Genomic DNA, 14,173 nt, shown 5'->3' with positions numbered 1-14,173 from the left:
AGGGTATAAATGTAATGAGGCGTAATTAAGTAGCGTTCGTATACCTTGTTTCGTCAGCTATTTGACTATCGAAAAGTAACTGACAGTTACCTAAGCCTACTGTAAAAGTTATTCTGTGCTGTCGGCCCAATAATTAGTTTAAACGGAAGCGTATACGAATATTATAATTATAAAATAGTCGGCGTATAATAGTTTAAATACTATTAAAGTTAAAACAGAAGGGTAAAACTTCGGGGCAATCATTTATCGACACCTGCCTTTCATGTTCTATGTTCACAATCAATCTAAATGAGCAAAATGCGCAACAAAAACCAAGACAGACAAGGGGGTATATTTACCAGTCAAAATATGTCAATTATATAAAAAACACGATGCGTCGACTGCGAGATCGAAGTTTGGCTGAAATTGAATTTTACTGAACGAGGCAACCCTCACGTACACAATCAAGGGTAAAGTTATTTACGAAAGTATATATTCCACTCTAAAGCCACTGAAGCAGTTCTCAGATTTTTATATTAAAACTTAATAAACATAACCGTACCAAAAAAAAATTTTTTAGCTTTTAACATAACTACGAATTAGCTCTTTCTGTCTGAAAACCTATCGATATAGATGTGCTTATAAAAACATTAGCTTAAGTTACTGTAACTGTTAGATAAGCGTATTATTGTAACTACGAAAGTTCAATAACATAACATTAGCGTACAGTAAATGTTATGCCGGTGAAGTACAATATTATCTTTGTATTGTTGTTCGCATAATATGAATTGTTTGTGTAAAACTTACTCTACTTACGGACGAGATATCATATTTACGATTAGTGAATATGTATTGTTTGTTTTATATTGTAAACAATGTAGTAGCACATTACACCAAATTGTTGCACCAAGCCTACCGATAATTAGCGAATAACCGCACACCAATGTTTTTTATTGAAGCTGGCACGTACATTCCTTTCTACTCTTATGTTCTGTTTATTTTGCCTGCCACGATCATTACGATCATTATCTATTCTTAAGATACCCATGATCTTGGTTTAGCGCCTAATCTTACTAACTGTACAACTTCCAAAACAAAGCGATACCGACCGCACTACATAAACATCACATGGTTTAACTCCACAATCCAAACACCTGACACCTCGTGCATATAAAGTAAGACGTTCCGACAAACATACGCACATAGCAAATCCATTGTTCGGTTAAACTCTGCCGGTTAATGATCTTTAGGGTCGTTTCAGACACTTTAAACGACAACTTGCACTTTAATGGGCGGCTTATTCACTCCTTTTAAACCATAGTTCCATGTGACTCATTACATTTGATACGCCATGCTCGCTGGACCCTTCATTTTCAAGTAGTATGGTTGAAGTACGAAGCCGTTAGGTACTTGCCTGCATAAACATTCGAATTTCCCTCTAATACCATAATAGAGACCGCGGGGGCCATTCATTGTCCCGTATTTATAAACCACAATACTTAGAGTTATTTCGTCCGCTACGTCATAATCCAGTCATTGTAACGTAAATTTTAAACCGACCTCCTGCAAGACTTCCGAAACGAACTTTTTTCGAGTTACGTCATTGTAATTTGAAACTCGTTTGCGGAGCTAACGAATTACAAAGGAAATTCGGTGAAAAGAGCGAATTCACGGACGACTGTTTTTAGACACAGATAGTCTGTGACGTCATAGAGGCACTGAAGAGCGTTATTCGTCATCGGAAGAGGACCCTTGCCGACGCGGGTAAATTAGGACGAAAGAAATTCGTCACATTAAAAGTCTGCTGTAACACACGCATGTTGTACATTGAAAAATTCGATGAACAAATACAGCATTTTGAAAATTTGAGATAAGCCTAATGGTAGTAATCATCATCATAAATGTATCTAGGCCATGGTCTCAATTACTAGTTAACCTGCTAAAGACCTATAGTTACTAACTCATCAATTATTCATAAAACGCCGTTTCTGTGTGTTATTACCGTTATTTTAATAACAAAGTCACATTGAAAAGATGAGCACCGTTAAAGTTGCATAATATCGTTTGTTATTCAAATTATATAAGTAGCGTGGATCGGATGACGTTCGAAATGTGGTGGTACGATTGCTTAGTAGCGCCACCTGGAAAGCCATTCTATGGTGAATTAGTCGACGCTTGCCTATACGCTGTTACATTAAGTTTTATAAAAAGATACGGCACTGTTGTTTAAAACATTAAGTACTGTTTAATTTCTAAATACAGATGTTATTAGTTTGATATGCTTGTAAAATAGGAAGTAAAGTGATTTTTGGCAATGGCCAAATATGTTTGATTTCGTTGATAGTGGAACTCGTTGTCTTGCAACTAACTGATTCAACAACCACGCATTTAACTGATGAAGTTTCGCACACCCTTTATCCATAACGCGTTTTACTGACGTTTTGCTGACTATATACCGTTCTCCTGTTTTTAAATAATACAAAATTTACGTTTTAGTTTTGGAAAATTTGAGAACAAGTAGTTTATGTTACATTGTGGTGTAGTACGATGTTACGTTTTTTTTTCTTTTGTCGTCCAATTTGGCAGTTAACAAAAAATATTTCCATAATTGTATAACTGTAGTCACGACCAGAAAACATGGGTTTCCCAAATTCGATCAACTTTGCTAAAGATTTTATGCGTACTGGTGTTGGATGAGATTCTGTATAAATATTTAAATGTATCTTATTGTTAAAAAAGTCATAACTGTGTGAAATGACGTTTAGCAAGTCGTGATGAAAGCGCTCGCAACCATAGATTATAAACCCACGGGTAACATGGTTCGATGTTTAAGGCTGCTACTAATGTCTGCAATTATCCTAGCGTTGAAAATAGACGTCATTCAGCCACTTTTTGAAACAATTACTTTGTGTGCGTTTGTGTTGAAACGACCACTTTGTGCGTTTATACACAATATATAGTAGGGGGGAGAAGACGACACATCTTTAGCACATATTATACAAATATCCTGACTGGTTTTAAACAATCAAAAACGGTCTATAGGAGTCGTGAGGATAAGATTTTTTGATTCTTTGAATGTTCTTTGTTTATACTACCAATTAGGCGAAAAAATAGAATGAAAAAGTGCCCTATCTTCCTGTTTTCCCCCCACCCTGCTATAAATATCTTCCGCATATATTAAATACCGTTTTTCTTGTATTCGGCCAGGTGCAAGAAAAAAACAACAAAATTTAATAATCACGTAGAGTCGTGGACAATTCATTTTCGTGAAAAACATATTCATCTCAAAATAGTTTTCTGACGTGTTGAAATTATTGAATATGGATTATGACGTCATACAGCCATTTGAAACGCTCCCCTGGTGCAGATTGATTTCGAATTTTGCGTCACTGAAAATAATTACCTCCCGAGCCTACGTCATGAACACGTGACTAGTTGATTAGGGGAATACGTCATGAAGCAAACGAAATAATTCCCAATCCTTTTTTTTTATTTTCGTTTGTCAAAATTGAAACGAACGTTGTTTAAAAAAAAGAAAATATATTCACATAGTGATTTATTATAGAAATTATTAATTTTAGTTAATTTAAAATTGAGTTTTTTTGTGGAAAAAGATTTTATTCATTTTTAGAAAATGTATGAACTGAAGAAATGGGCAACATAAAATATGTGGTTAATTATGCTTAGGTATTATCTCATGGAAATCTTATAATTGGAATTGCTAAAAATAGAAATGTTATACACCATACTACTAGAGAATTATCGATCGCCCAAAATCGATTTCTATGAGTGCTGCTGCTGTAAATTGGACCGTTGAGGTTTTTTAAAAATAATTTAGTTAATATTTTTGCACTGTTAAAATAGTTGAACCGTTGTTTTATTTCCAATTGGACTGCTTTTAAAAGTTTTTTTTTAACAAAAAACAGCACAATGAAATATAAAGTAGGGTGGGGGGAGATGGGACACTTATTCATTTCTTTTTTCGTTCCATTTGGTGGTAAACAAAAAAGATTTAAAAGTTTATAAAATCCTATTCTTCTGGGCTATCACACTACTCCCATGGACCGTGGTTAATTGTTTAAAACAAGATCAAGATATTTGGATATCATGTACTATAAAGGTGCCCCATAGCAGCGTCCCCCACAGTAATATATATGGTTTGGTTTTAAAAATCATTTTTGTGAATACGAAACAACTTTTCTTAATTGGTCAAAAGGAAATAATAAAATCTTAATTATTAATAATTCCTATAATGATTTTACACCGTTTTTTTGGGCTATTATACAATAACAGAAGGCAAGCGTATGTGTATAATTACTTATTTAAAATCATATTTTCCACTAATCTATACTTTATTGTAAAAAAGTCAAAAAATCTTGGATCAATTTCACTTTAAGATGATATTCCAATTGGCATTATTTTTTAATGCGACTACGATTGCACCAGGTTTTAGCCTTTCCGTTTACTGGTTTTGGAAGAAATTCTCGGTGCCAATTACGAAAGCCAGCTGATCCAATTATTGGTTTTTAGATCAATATCGCGGAAAAACGGGATCCTAATTGGATGGCTCTTAGAATACCCTTAACATGTGATTTAATTAAATGAAACACTTGTGGATGTTGTTTGCCGGCGTTTTAAATTGTGACGTCATTAGCAGGCTCATTCTTTGCGGCTGTGACGTCATTAACACCACTTGGGAGAAAACAACGATAATAATTTGCTATTTGCTATGGTCGAATATATATTACAGCAGTTTTACAAGAGAAAAAATATGTAAATCTATTTTTCATTTAAAAAAGCATTGCTATAGACTAAAGATATATAGCAGGTTGGGAAAAATGGGACATCTTTAGCCTAAAATATCCAAATACCCTGATCGCGTTTTAAACAATTAACAACGGCCTATGGATGTTGTAAGGACACGGTTTTATAATTCCTTAAATATTCTTCGTTTACCACCAAATTGGACAAAAAAATATGTCCCATCTTTCCCTACCGTACGAATATACATATTTGTGGTGTATAGGCCGTAGGATAACTCTTTTTAAGCGTTGGTCATTTACGAAATAAACGAATTACGTATATGTATATAAGAAATACCCTCGACAAAATTACCATTTTAAAATCTGTGTAAAATAAGTAAAATGAAAATGGCGTGCCACTGTTTTTCCTTCACCCATCATCGTTACTGCGACTTGTCAACCATGTGGTTACGAAACCCGAACAAACTTTGAAAAATACGTTTTCGCATACGTTAAAAATATCGTTTCGTTCACTTGTTTGCGTGGTAAAAGCTAAACTGTCATAAAATATCCTTTTCGCATTCAATCGGTTGTCATAAATTGCTAAATTATGTAACGGTTATTAAACATTGTTAACTCATTAAAAACATAAGGTAACACCATATATACGTTCCGATAGCTATTATAACTACAGAATCAATTATTAATTTAAAGCAGGTGCAATTTAATCCGTTCGTCATTTACGAAATCCGGCGTTTCGGCTGCTTACATTAAAAATTAATTAAACGGTTACGATGTTACCTTTTGTTAAAATAAATTGTGCTGGTAAAAACGGTAGAACAATTTTCGTTTTTTTCTACGGTAATGACAATGAACTAACGTTTATGATGAATATATACGTAGGTGAATCAGAATTAAACTACAAACGTATATCACTTATACAATGCACAAAAGTTTATTTATATGTCATACCTAAAAATAATCAACAGAAATGTGTAATATTTTAATGAAATAACAAACTCCTTTTATTTTTGATCTAAATACCGGGGGCAAATAAATACCAGATTATGAAAATATAACCTCGTACGAAATAAGTATTGGCGTAGACAGAAAAAAGACTTTAAAAAAACGATTGCTTCTCATTTTACCGAAAGGAAATACTTTTTGAGGCATGTATTCCATCATGGCCCAGTTGGTTGTCGAGTGCAATTAGTATCAGCTATTTCGAAGCGGCCAGGCAGAAGAAAAGTCCTTTCGGCAGCGTTGTTATTCGCAGGCAAATTTGATTAGCTTGACACTGCTGATTCGTCTTAGAGTTGTGTTGCATTATAAAAGGCAGCGAGTTTCACAAACCGACACCATTCGTTTGGGTTTCAGCGAGAACGACAGAAACAGAAAAGAAAAAAAAGCCTAACGTCTTTTTGTCACGGCCTGAGTTCAGACATTGGGTGAATATTTCTAGTCTTATGTTCTGCAGATTTAGTTTAAAATTTTCAGATTTGTCAGAAAGGTAATGTTGGAATTAGTGTGCTGGCCCAGAAAGATATACTGTTTTAATATTAAATCGTAAAATATTACTAAAGCAACCAGAAAAGTGTAGCGTCATAACTATTTAAAGATTAAATATTTAAATATTTGTGCTTACCAAATTTTTTAACTCTAGAAAACGATAATCATGGGTTTTATTAAATACTTGTACCTATTCGCGTGTATAAGTTATTCTGCAATCGCTTATCCAACTTCACAAATGTTGGATATCGAAAAGGACGAACTTGCGGCTTTGTTGCAGCGAGAAAACTCAGCTTTCCGTGACATCTTATACCACAAAAACGCAGGAAGTTTCGAAAAGAGCGATAGCGGGAAATTCGACTCTCTAAAGCTGCAGAATAATTTCCCTCATCTCGATCTTGGTTTGGGGGTTGATTTGGACGCAGTGGATCAATGGAACAGATACAAGCAAGCCAACGCACAGCGGATGCAAAACCTCGGGGTCCCAGTGAACGCTCGCCAGCATTGGAGCTACGAGTTTATGCCGGGCGGACGCAGAGCTGTTTGGGAAAACGCAAACGTCGGTGTTCCAGTTTCAAGACAACACTGGAGTTATGAATACATGCCGGGTGGTAGAAGATCGGCTGGTCAACACGCTATGACTAAACGTCAGCATTGGAGCAAAGGCTATTCTCCCGGTGGTAAGCGAAGTGTGGATCTGTCCGAGTTCGATGATCAAGGCCGCAGAATTACAAAACATGAAGGAATGCCGGAAGAGCCGTTCAAAGTTGAACAACCAAGACCAAGAAATGGAATCCATGGGCCGGCCGGTTTAGACCAAAACGAACCGGATTGGAAAAACTGGATGAACGAACAACCAGCAGCCAGCAGCGACGACAAAGGATCTGACGTAGAATAATTCCCGCCGAGTTTGTCACGTGATCACTAGCGGTATTCTGTTTGTTTTAAAAATTTGTGCACGTAAAAAAAGTTTTACCTGTACCATTTAGCCGGATATACCAGATCAAAACTTAAACTAATGTTAAATGGCGATAAAGTAAATCCTAAAACTGTTCAACAACTTAACTAAAAAATGTTAAAGGGCGCTCTCCATTATATAAGATAAAGTAGACCAGAGGCCTTACAAAAACAGACTCAAACAGTTTTTCTCTGTTTTTGGAATGTTTTTATGCGGGTTCAATTCAAATGCATGTCTTGTGTGCACGCTTTATGCGAAAATAAATATTTCAATTATGAAATACAATCTCGGTTATTTGGTTTTCAAGATAAGCAGGATTATCCAGTAGTGTTCCTATATATGGTGTCATCTATTGTAAAAATTTGAGAACAAGCCGATTATATGTATCAGACTGCAGTATTATAATACAATTATAGAAATCGAAATGGAAATGAGAACAATATTTTGTGTTATTTTATTTCTCTACAAAAATGTCAACAAAGCATGTACAATAGCTATTTCAATTATAGTATATGAAACTGTTTTAACGGTCGGGGTTGTTTACATATCAAGGAGCTTTAAATGGCGGCCTGTATGGGTATAGATTATAATATTGTTAATTTAAAAGTGTTAAACATATACTACTGTGGGGTAAGATGGGACAGCTTTAGCACGTAATATCCAAATATTCTGATCGTGTTTTAAAAAATTAACAACGGGCTATAAGAGTCGCGAGGATACGAAATTATATATTTTGAATGGTCTTTGTTTACTGTTAATGAGACGAGTACACGAAAAGGGGTGCCATCTTCTCCCACCCTAGTATATAGGAAACTAAGTAAAGTTTCGAAATAAAAGCAAGCTACGAAAAGTGTTTTGGTTATAAACACTACAATCTACCACTAACTATACCTTTGAAATATAAATTTGTTGGTCGATATATGCACGAAATCAATACTTTGACGCCTCGCGGGCTTATTTTGTCGTTACCTTGCACGATCTTATAAGATCCCAGCAAAGGAGTTTGATATTTAAATCGCTGAATAAGACTATACTTCTTTAAAATTGACTTTTGTCGCAAAAATATAAATTTTAAAACAAAGCTTAATGCTTTCAGGTTTCAACGTTTATGTATTAAATCAGTTCTATTATTATTACGTCGCAAAATCTATTCCCCTTGCATTTCCTCAAGCATTAGTTTCAGATCCAACACGTGATCAAACACGTCATCCATCCACTCTGGTTGTTGAAATCCTTTGCGAGCGACATCCGTTTCTTCCGTGCTCGTTTCCCCATTAGGAGTACTTGTATCTGATGATTTAGGCATAGCATTTAAGTGTTTAACACACATTTATGTGTGGACTAATCTTTCGTCGTTTTAACATTAGGATAAAGAAAGAAGAGCAATCTTTGTTAATGCATTGAGTTTGGTCGTCAGTTCTAACAATTGTTTATAAGGTTTTATTGCGGAGATATTTCTATTTATTGTAGCTTTTATAGGAATGGTTCTTTTATCAGATTTTAAACAAGGTAGTGGACTGTACCCTCCTTAACAGTTATTTAAAGTTTATAAATCAAATTTTTATTTAAGTTAAAAAATATGGCGTTTTGGTTTTCTGACAGCAGTACCTTTTGGTTTACGGATTGGCCACATGTCCAACTTTCCTTCAACTCTGTTGTTCAGCACCTGAAGTTGCTTCCGTACTTTATGCAGATAATTGTAATGGTTGTGCAGCAAAATTGCAATACCACTTTCAACCTACGGTTACAAATCGAGAGAAAGATTTTAATTTGTCGAAAAGACAAAACATGCAGTTTTAATTTTTAGCAATTAAACGTTTGTACTTTAGTTGCAGAACACATGTGTTGCAATACTGCATGTTTTATTAGTTGTTTGTTTGTTGTCGTTATATTTGTTAAAGATGTAGAAAACGAGAGACACTGATTAAGAAAATAGTCACAAACTTTACGCAACGAATTGTCACCCACTTTTTCGTTTAAATTTTGATTTTTCTGGCTGTTGGCGCTGCTGCTGAGTGGGTTTACAGAATACCATCTGTTCGGAGGTTTATGGCCCATCATACTGTCGCCATCAATTTCATTTTGAACGCTTTCCTGAAAAAGTGAAACTTTTAGGTTGCAAGGAAAATAACATATAGTAGGGTGGGGGAAGATGGGTCACCTTTTCATTCCATTTTCACATCTCATTTGGTAATAAACAAAATATTTTCAACGAATTTTAAAACCGCATCCACACGACTCCCATAGGTTGTTGTTAACTGTTTAAAACACGACCAGGATATTGGAATATTGTGTGCTACAATGTGTCCCATCTTCCCCCACGCTACTATATAGTAGGGTTGGGGAAGATGGAACACCTTATCATTCTATTTTCTCGTCCCATTTTGTAGTTAACAAAGAACATCCAATGAGTTATACAACCACATTCTCACGGCTCCCATATACCGTTGTAAATTGTTTAAAACACGATCAAGATACTTAGATGTTATGTGCTAAAGGTGTCCCGTCTTTCTCCACCCCACTATATATATATTAGATGGGGCAAGATTGTCCATGTTTTTATTCTCTTTTATTTTTCCATTCGATAGTACAAAGAATATTAACAGAAATATGTTACCGAATTCTCACGACTATGAAAGTTCGTTATCAATTGTTAAAACCATGATTTAAAACATTAGATGCTATACTGTGGTAACGGTATCCGTCCTACCCCACAGTACAATACGTTTTGGTCGTGATATAACATTTTAAATAAGAGGGATTTTCGCTAACATAACTTACAGTCAGTTGGTCAAGGTATTCGTCCATACTTATACTTTGTGCGGTGATGTCGTCATAATGAAGAGCTGTGGCATACGAACAAAGTAATGAAAGGCAGAAAACAAGAGAACAAGGGCTTGAAAACATTGTTTGTTTGATCAGCCCACAAAATAAAATGAAACAAAAATCTCCCTTGTATAGTAGTAACCTGAAGAAGTGTGAATATATAGGTAAAGCAACATATTATTAAAACGCTGTCTTCTAAATGACTTTAATATAAGGCTGTTTACTTTAGATATACAGTATCGTTTTAAAATATATTGTAGCGTCGAATAAATAATGCAGTTTGCGTTGATGTCAAAATCTGCTAAACTTTTGCATCTGACTGTAGAACCCTAGTTCTGAAGACTGCCCATTTAAATTTTCCCATAGTTATATCTTGAGCAGGTTGTTTGTTTCGCAACAATACGAAGTGGAAGGCAGAAGTGTTTTTGGACCAACGGCGAGGTGGAATTTAACGAAAACATTAGTGTTGCTAAATAAATTGAGTCTTTTAAAATATCTCCGCTAATAAAAAATTGTCAGTTTTTTTTTTACAAAACAAGTAAAAAAATAAAAATGGCCTGGGATTTCATAAAAATTTGCCGATTTTTTCACATGTTTTTGCGAATAAATGGATACGTCTTTGTTATACTTAGGTCAGTATAACAAATCGCGGTAGGTTTTACACCCAGAAAACGCAATCAGAAACTCTGGTACAACACTGCACTGTAAAAACATCAGCACAGCACTTAGTTCTTAAGATATCTTCAAATCAATTTACGGTTCAGTTTGTTTTCATAAATCTTCGCAAATTATATTTTGTTTAAATTTCGACGAATGCCTAAATATATACTTAGCATATAAGCTGCAACACATTTATTTATGCTTACCCATACAATTGACATATTCGCCAGACGAAACTTGAATACACAGTCCCAATGTACATGTCTGTTTAAACTTGGTCTTGGGACTCCATATGGGTGGGGATAGATATGTGATGACTAATAATAATACAGCCCGAATTAAAGCTTCGTGCGAGTAAAAATACTTGATCGAAAATAACCGTGTGTGTGTTTTATGCGGCTAAATTACCCAAGTAGCAAACATACGCAAGAGTTCGTGCGCTGATTCATTCTATGTAATCTATGATATATTGTTAATGCCTGTTAATATATTCATTAAGCTTTCCCCTCACTTTATTGTTCGCTCAATAACAAATATACCCCCTTCTACACTACATAATGTTACATTAAAGTACAGAAATGCGAAAGGGTATATAAAGATATAGACCATCTTAAACTTTATACTTCGTTACCCAAAGTCTACTTGACATATGGGTAACTTCAGAAGACAAATCGTTGAGAATAAATAATCTTGAACCAACAAAACAAAATAACTTTGATTTAATAATGCGTAGGCTGATAGTTTTTGTTTATAATAACATAAGCCAAAATTTGATTGAGTTTCTGACTCACCACGGCGAGTGTCTGTTACGTTAAACGTGCTGTGCATCAGTAAAAAGTGACTGCCTAAAAGAGGAACCTATCTTTGTGAAAAGTGTATGTTTTGCGAGCAAAACGTAAACTATACTGAAATTAATCAGTTGAAAACGAACGGTCAAGTTTTAGAAGTGGTGTATAGACAGTTCAAACTTTTTTTAATTCAAAACTGTACTGTTTTTGAGTTCATTCTATTCCGTGACGACACCGGTATTTGTGTATACCAATCTAGCGTAGTTAAAAACAGCGTAGCAATTACTTTCTTTTGTCAAAATCTCGAAAATGGGTAGGGATTTTGAAATAAATTTGTAACGGTTGCATCAGTATATTTAGTTAATATATTATAACGTTTGCCATATATTGTGAGTAAAGACGGCTTTAGCATATAATATCCAAATATCCTGACCTCGTTTTAAAAAATCAACAACGGTCTGTGTAAGTCGTGAGGATACGGTGTTATAATTCTTTAAATATTCTTTGTTTACTACTAAATGAGAAGAGAAAATAGAATGAATAGGTGCTCCGTCTTCTCCCACCCTAACGTACGTTGTGCTAAAAACAGAAAATAAACTAACTGTAGGCCTATTCTATACGTGTTTCACTGCTGAAGTAACTTGATCAATGTTTGGACAGAATAAGTTTTGGTATGATATTAAGCGTTAAAGATATGCACTGTGTTGCGATTCTACTTTTGCTGAGCATAAAGTGTGTGCACGCGCAGTCCAATATGCTGAGTAATTTAACCGGTAAGTGAGTATGGTGTGGGGTAAGATGGTATACCGTTAACACCTTAAATTCCATATTTTCTGATCGTGTTTTAAACAGTTAGCAACGCTCTTTATTTACAGTCGCGAAGCTGTACGTTTATATATAAATCTGTGAATACCTATTGTTTCTGTAAATATTCAAACTTATATAACTGTTATCTTGATATGTCTTTTTTGTTGCTTTACAATAATGATGCAGCATGTTATGTTTGTTTTTTAGCAACCGGACTGAAAAACCACGAGTCAGATTGTGGCGGTACAGTGTACGACACGCCGAATTGCACATGCCCAGAAACCGGTTTTAAATGTGACTGTAAAAACACGAGCTCGTGCATGGGTTTGTCATGTATACCAATACACCAAGTATGTGATGGAGTGCCACAATGCAGTGACGGCAGCGACGAATTTAACTGCACGTGTGGAACTAACCAAGTTCGATGTGGCTGCATCTTTCAAAAAAGCAACTGCCGATCTGATACCCCGTGCATCGAACGAAGAAAGGTGCTGGATGGCCTTCAGGACTGCAGTGACGGTTCTGACGAACCTTGTCACCACGGTACAGCAACTATTATCCGCTCATGCGTGTTTAGATTGCTTCAGTGCCCAAACCAACGACTGAAAGACTTGGCGATTTTACAACTCGATGGTATGTTCGGAGTACGTTCTTACTTCAAATGCTGGGAGCTTAGTACGTGCACAGAGGCAAATGCATGCAAAGAAACCGCTTGGCGATGCGTACAGGGATACGGATGGGTTATGGTAACTGGTGGATATGTTTATACTAGCCCTGTTCTTCAACAATGCATTGCTGTGCTGAATAAAACGACAACATTATATCAATGCAACTTTAGTGGCAAATTGGTTATGGGTAGAGACACGTGCATACATCCTTCATTTTGCCTACCACAAAGTGATCCATCAAGATCAGAAACTCAAGTGAGTCTTTTCAAGTGTAAGCCGAAGTCCTCTTACGGATGCAGCCAGGAATATATTCAAATAAGCGAAAGAAATCTTTATAATTCTGATTCCAATTGCGCTGACGAGTCGGACCTTTGCTTCGTTGGAGACATGAAGTGCTTTCGTTGTCTGCGCAGCGGCAGGCTGATATCTGCTAAACAAGTTTGCGACGGAACAATGGATTGCAGCGACTTCTCCGATGAATGTCTTTGTGGAAATCAATCAACTTGCCTCAGCTACCAAACCTTTAGGTCCTGTCCTCCCGGGATGGTGTTTTGCCTTGAAGCGGGCACTTGTATGCAGAATAAGCAAGCATGCGTGACAGCTACAAAAAAATAAACTGGTGCACGAATACTGGCAAACAATAACCCGTTGTAAGGACTCCCCACGTAAATATGCTTCGAAGTGCGATGGGATTTTTAACTGTCCTGGTGTAGAAGACGAATGCGACAATTGCACACACAGACCCGCAGTTTGTGAACAGCAAACGTGTTGGTTTGATCGATCATTGGGAATGCCAAGCGTCGTGCAAATTAAATTTTGCGATGGACTTCAATCTTTTCCCGGATCATCCTCGCCCAATTTAATTATATATCACCGTGAAGTCCCACAGACATACGCAACGCCTTTCACTTACCTGCGTAGAATAGCTAAAACGTTGAACTTTTCGGTTGATATATTTCTACAAAAAATAAGCGACCCTCAAACCACCAACGTTAGCTTATTGACTGATCTTGCAAACATTACTGGCATTTCTGCCACGCAAGTTTCCTCCTACTTGTCGGCGTCGCCCAGCAACTTTTTACGGGGGGTTAGGAGTTGGATGCACACCATCAAACTGTTTTTTCCCATTTGCAAGTTTGGTTTTGACGAAGTAAACTGCACAAACAGACATTACTGCAAACAAGGGGAGTCGGTTAGCATTGGTATATCTCGTACATGCGATGGCATCATTGATTG

The 14,173-nt window shown here is 36.0% G+C and overlaps 3 protein-coding genes across 3 annotated transcripts; 2 read left to right on the top strand and 1 right to left on the bottom strand.

Moving 5' to 3' along the window:
• Nucleotides 1-6,386: 6,386 nt before the first annotated feature.
• gnrh1 (uncharacterized LOC100178878) lies at nt 6,387-7,473 on the top strand. Its single transcript, NM_001032627.2, has one exon. It carries the CDS (start codon nt 6,469-6,471, stop codon nt 7,126-7,128), a length of 660 nt encoding a protein of 219 aa, NP_001027799.2. The 5' UTR covers nt 6,387-6,468; the 3' UTR covers nt 7,129-7,473.
• A 150-nt stretch (nt 7,474-7,623) lies between these two features.
• Nucleotides 7,624-10,152, bottom strand: LOC100180923. Its single transcript, XM_002119175.4, has 4 exons — nt 9,970-10,152; nt 9,157-9,282; nt 8,797-8,926; nt 7,624-8,478 (listed from the first exon to the last, which is right to left on the bottom strand). Exons 1-4 carry the CDS (start codon nt 10,093-10,095, stop codon nt 8,336-8,338), a joined length of 525 nt encoding a protein of 174 aa, XP_002119211.1. The 5' UTR covers nt 10,096-10,152; the 3' UTR covers nt 7,624-8,335.
• A 1,981-nt stretch (nt 10,153-12,133) lies between these two features.
• On the top strand, nt 12,134-14,167 carry LOC108950529 (very low-density lipoprotein receptor-like). The gene is made up of 2 exons (XM_018816470.2): nt 12,134-12,235; nt 12,477-14,167. The coding sequence occupies exons 1-2, from the start codon at nt 12,136-12,138 to the stop codon at nt 13,550-13,552; spliced, it is 1,176 nt and encodes a 391-aa protein (XP_018672015.2). The 5' UTR covers nt 12,134-12,135; the 3' UTR covers nt 13,553-14,167.
• The last annotated feature ends 6 nt before the right edge of the window (nt 14,168-14,173 follow it).

Source organism: Ciona intestinalis, unplaced genomic scaffold, assembly GCF_000224145.3.
Source record: "Ciona intestinalis unplaced genomic scaffold, KH HT000215.1, whole genome shotgun sequence".
In the NCBI taxonomy this organism is placed as follows: Eukaryota; Metazoa; Chordata; class Ascidiacea; order Phlebobranchia; family Cionidae; genus Ciona; species Ciona intestinalis.
Note: the sequence above shows the minus strand (reverse complement) of the source record. Positions and strands in the feature narration are given on the sequence as shown.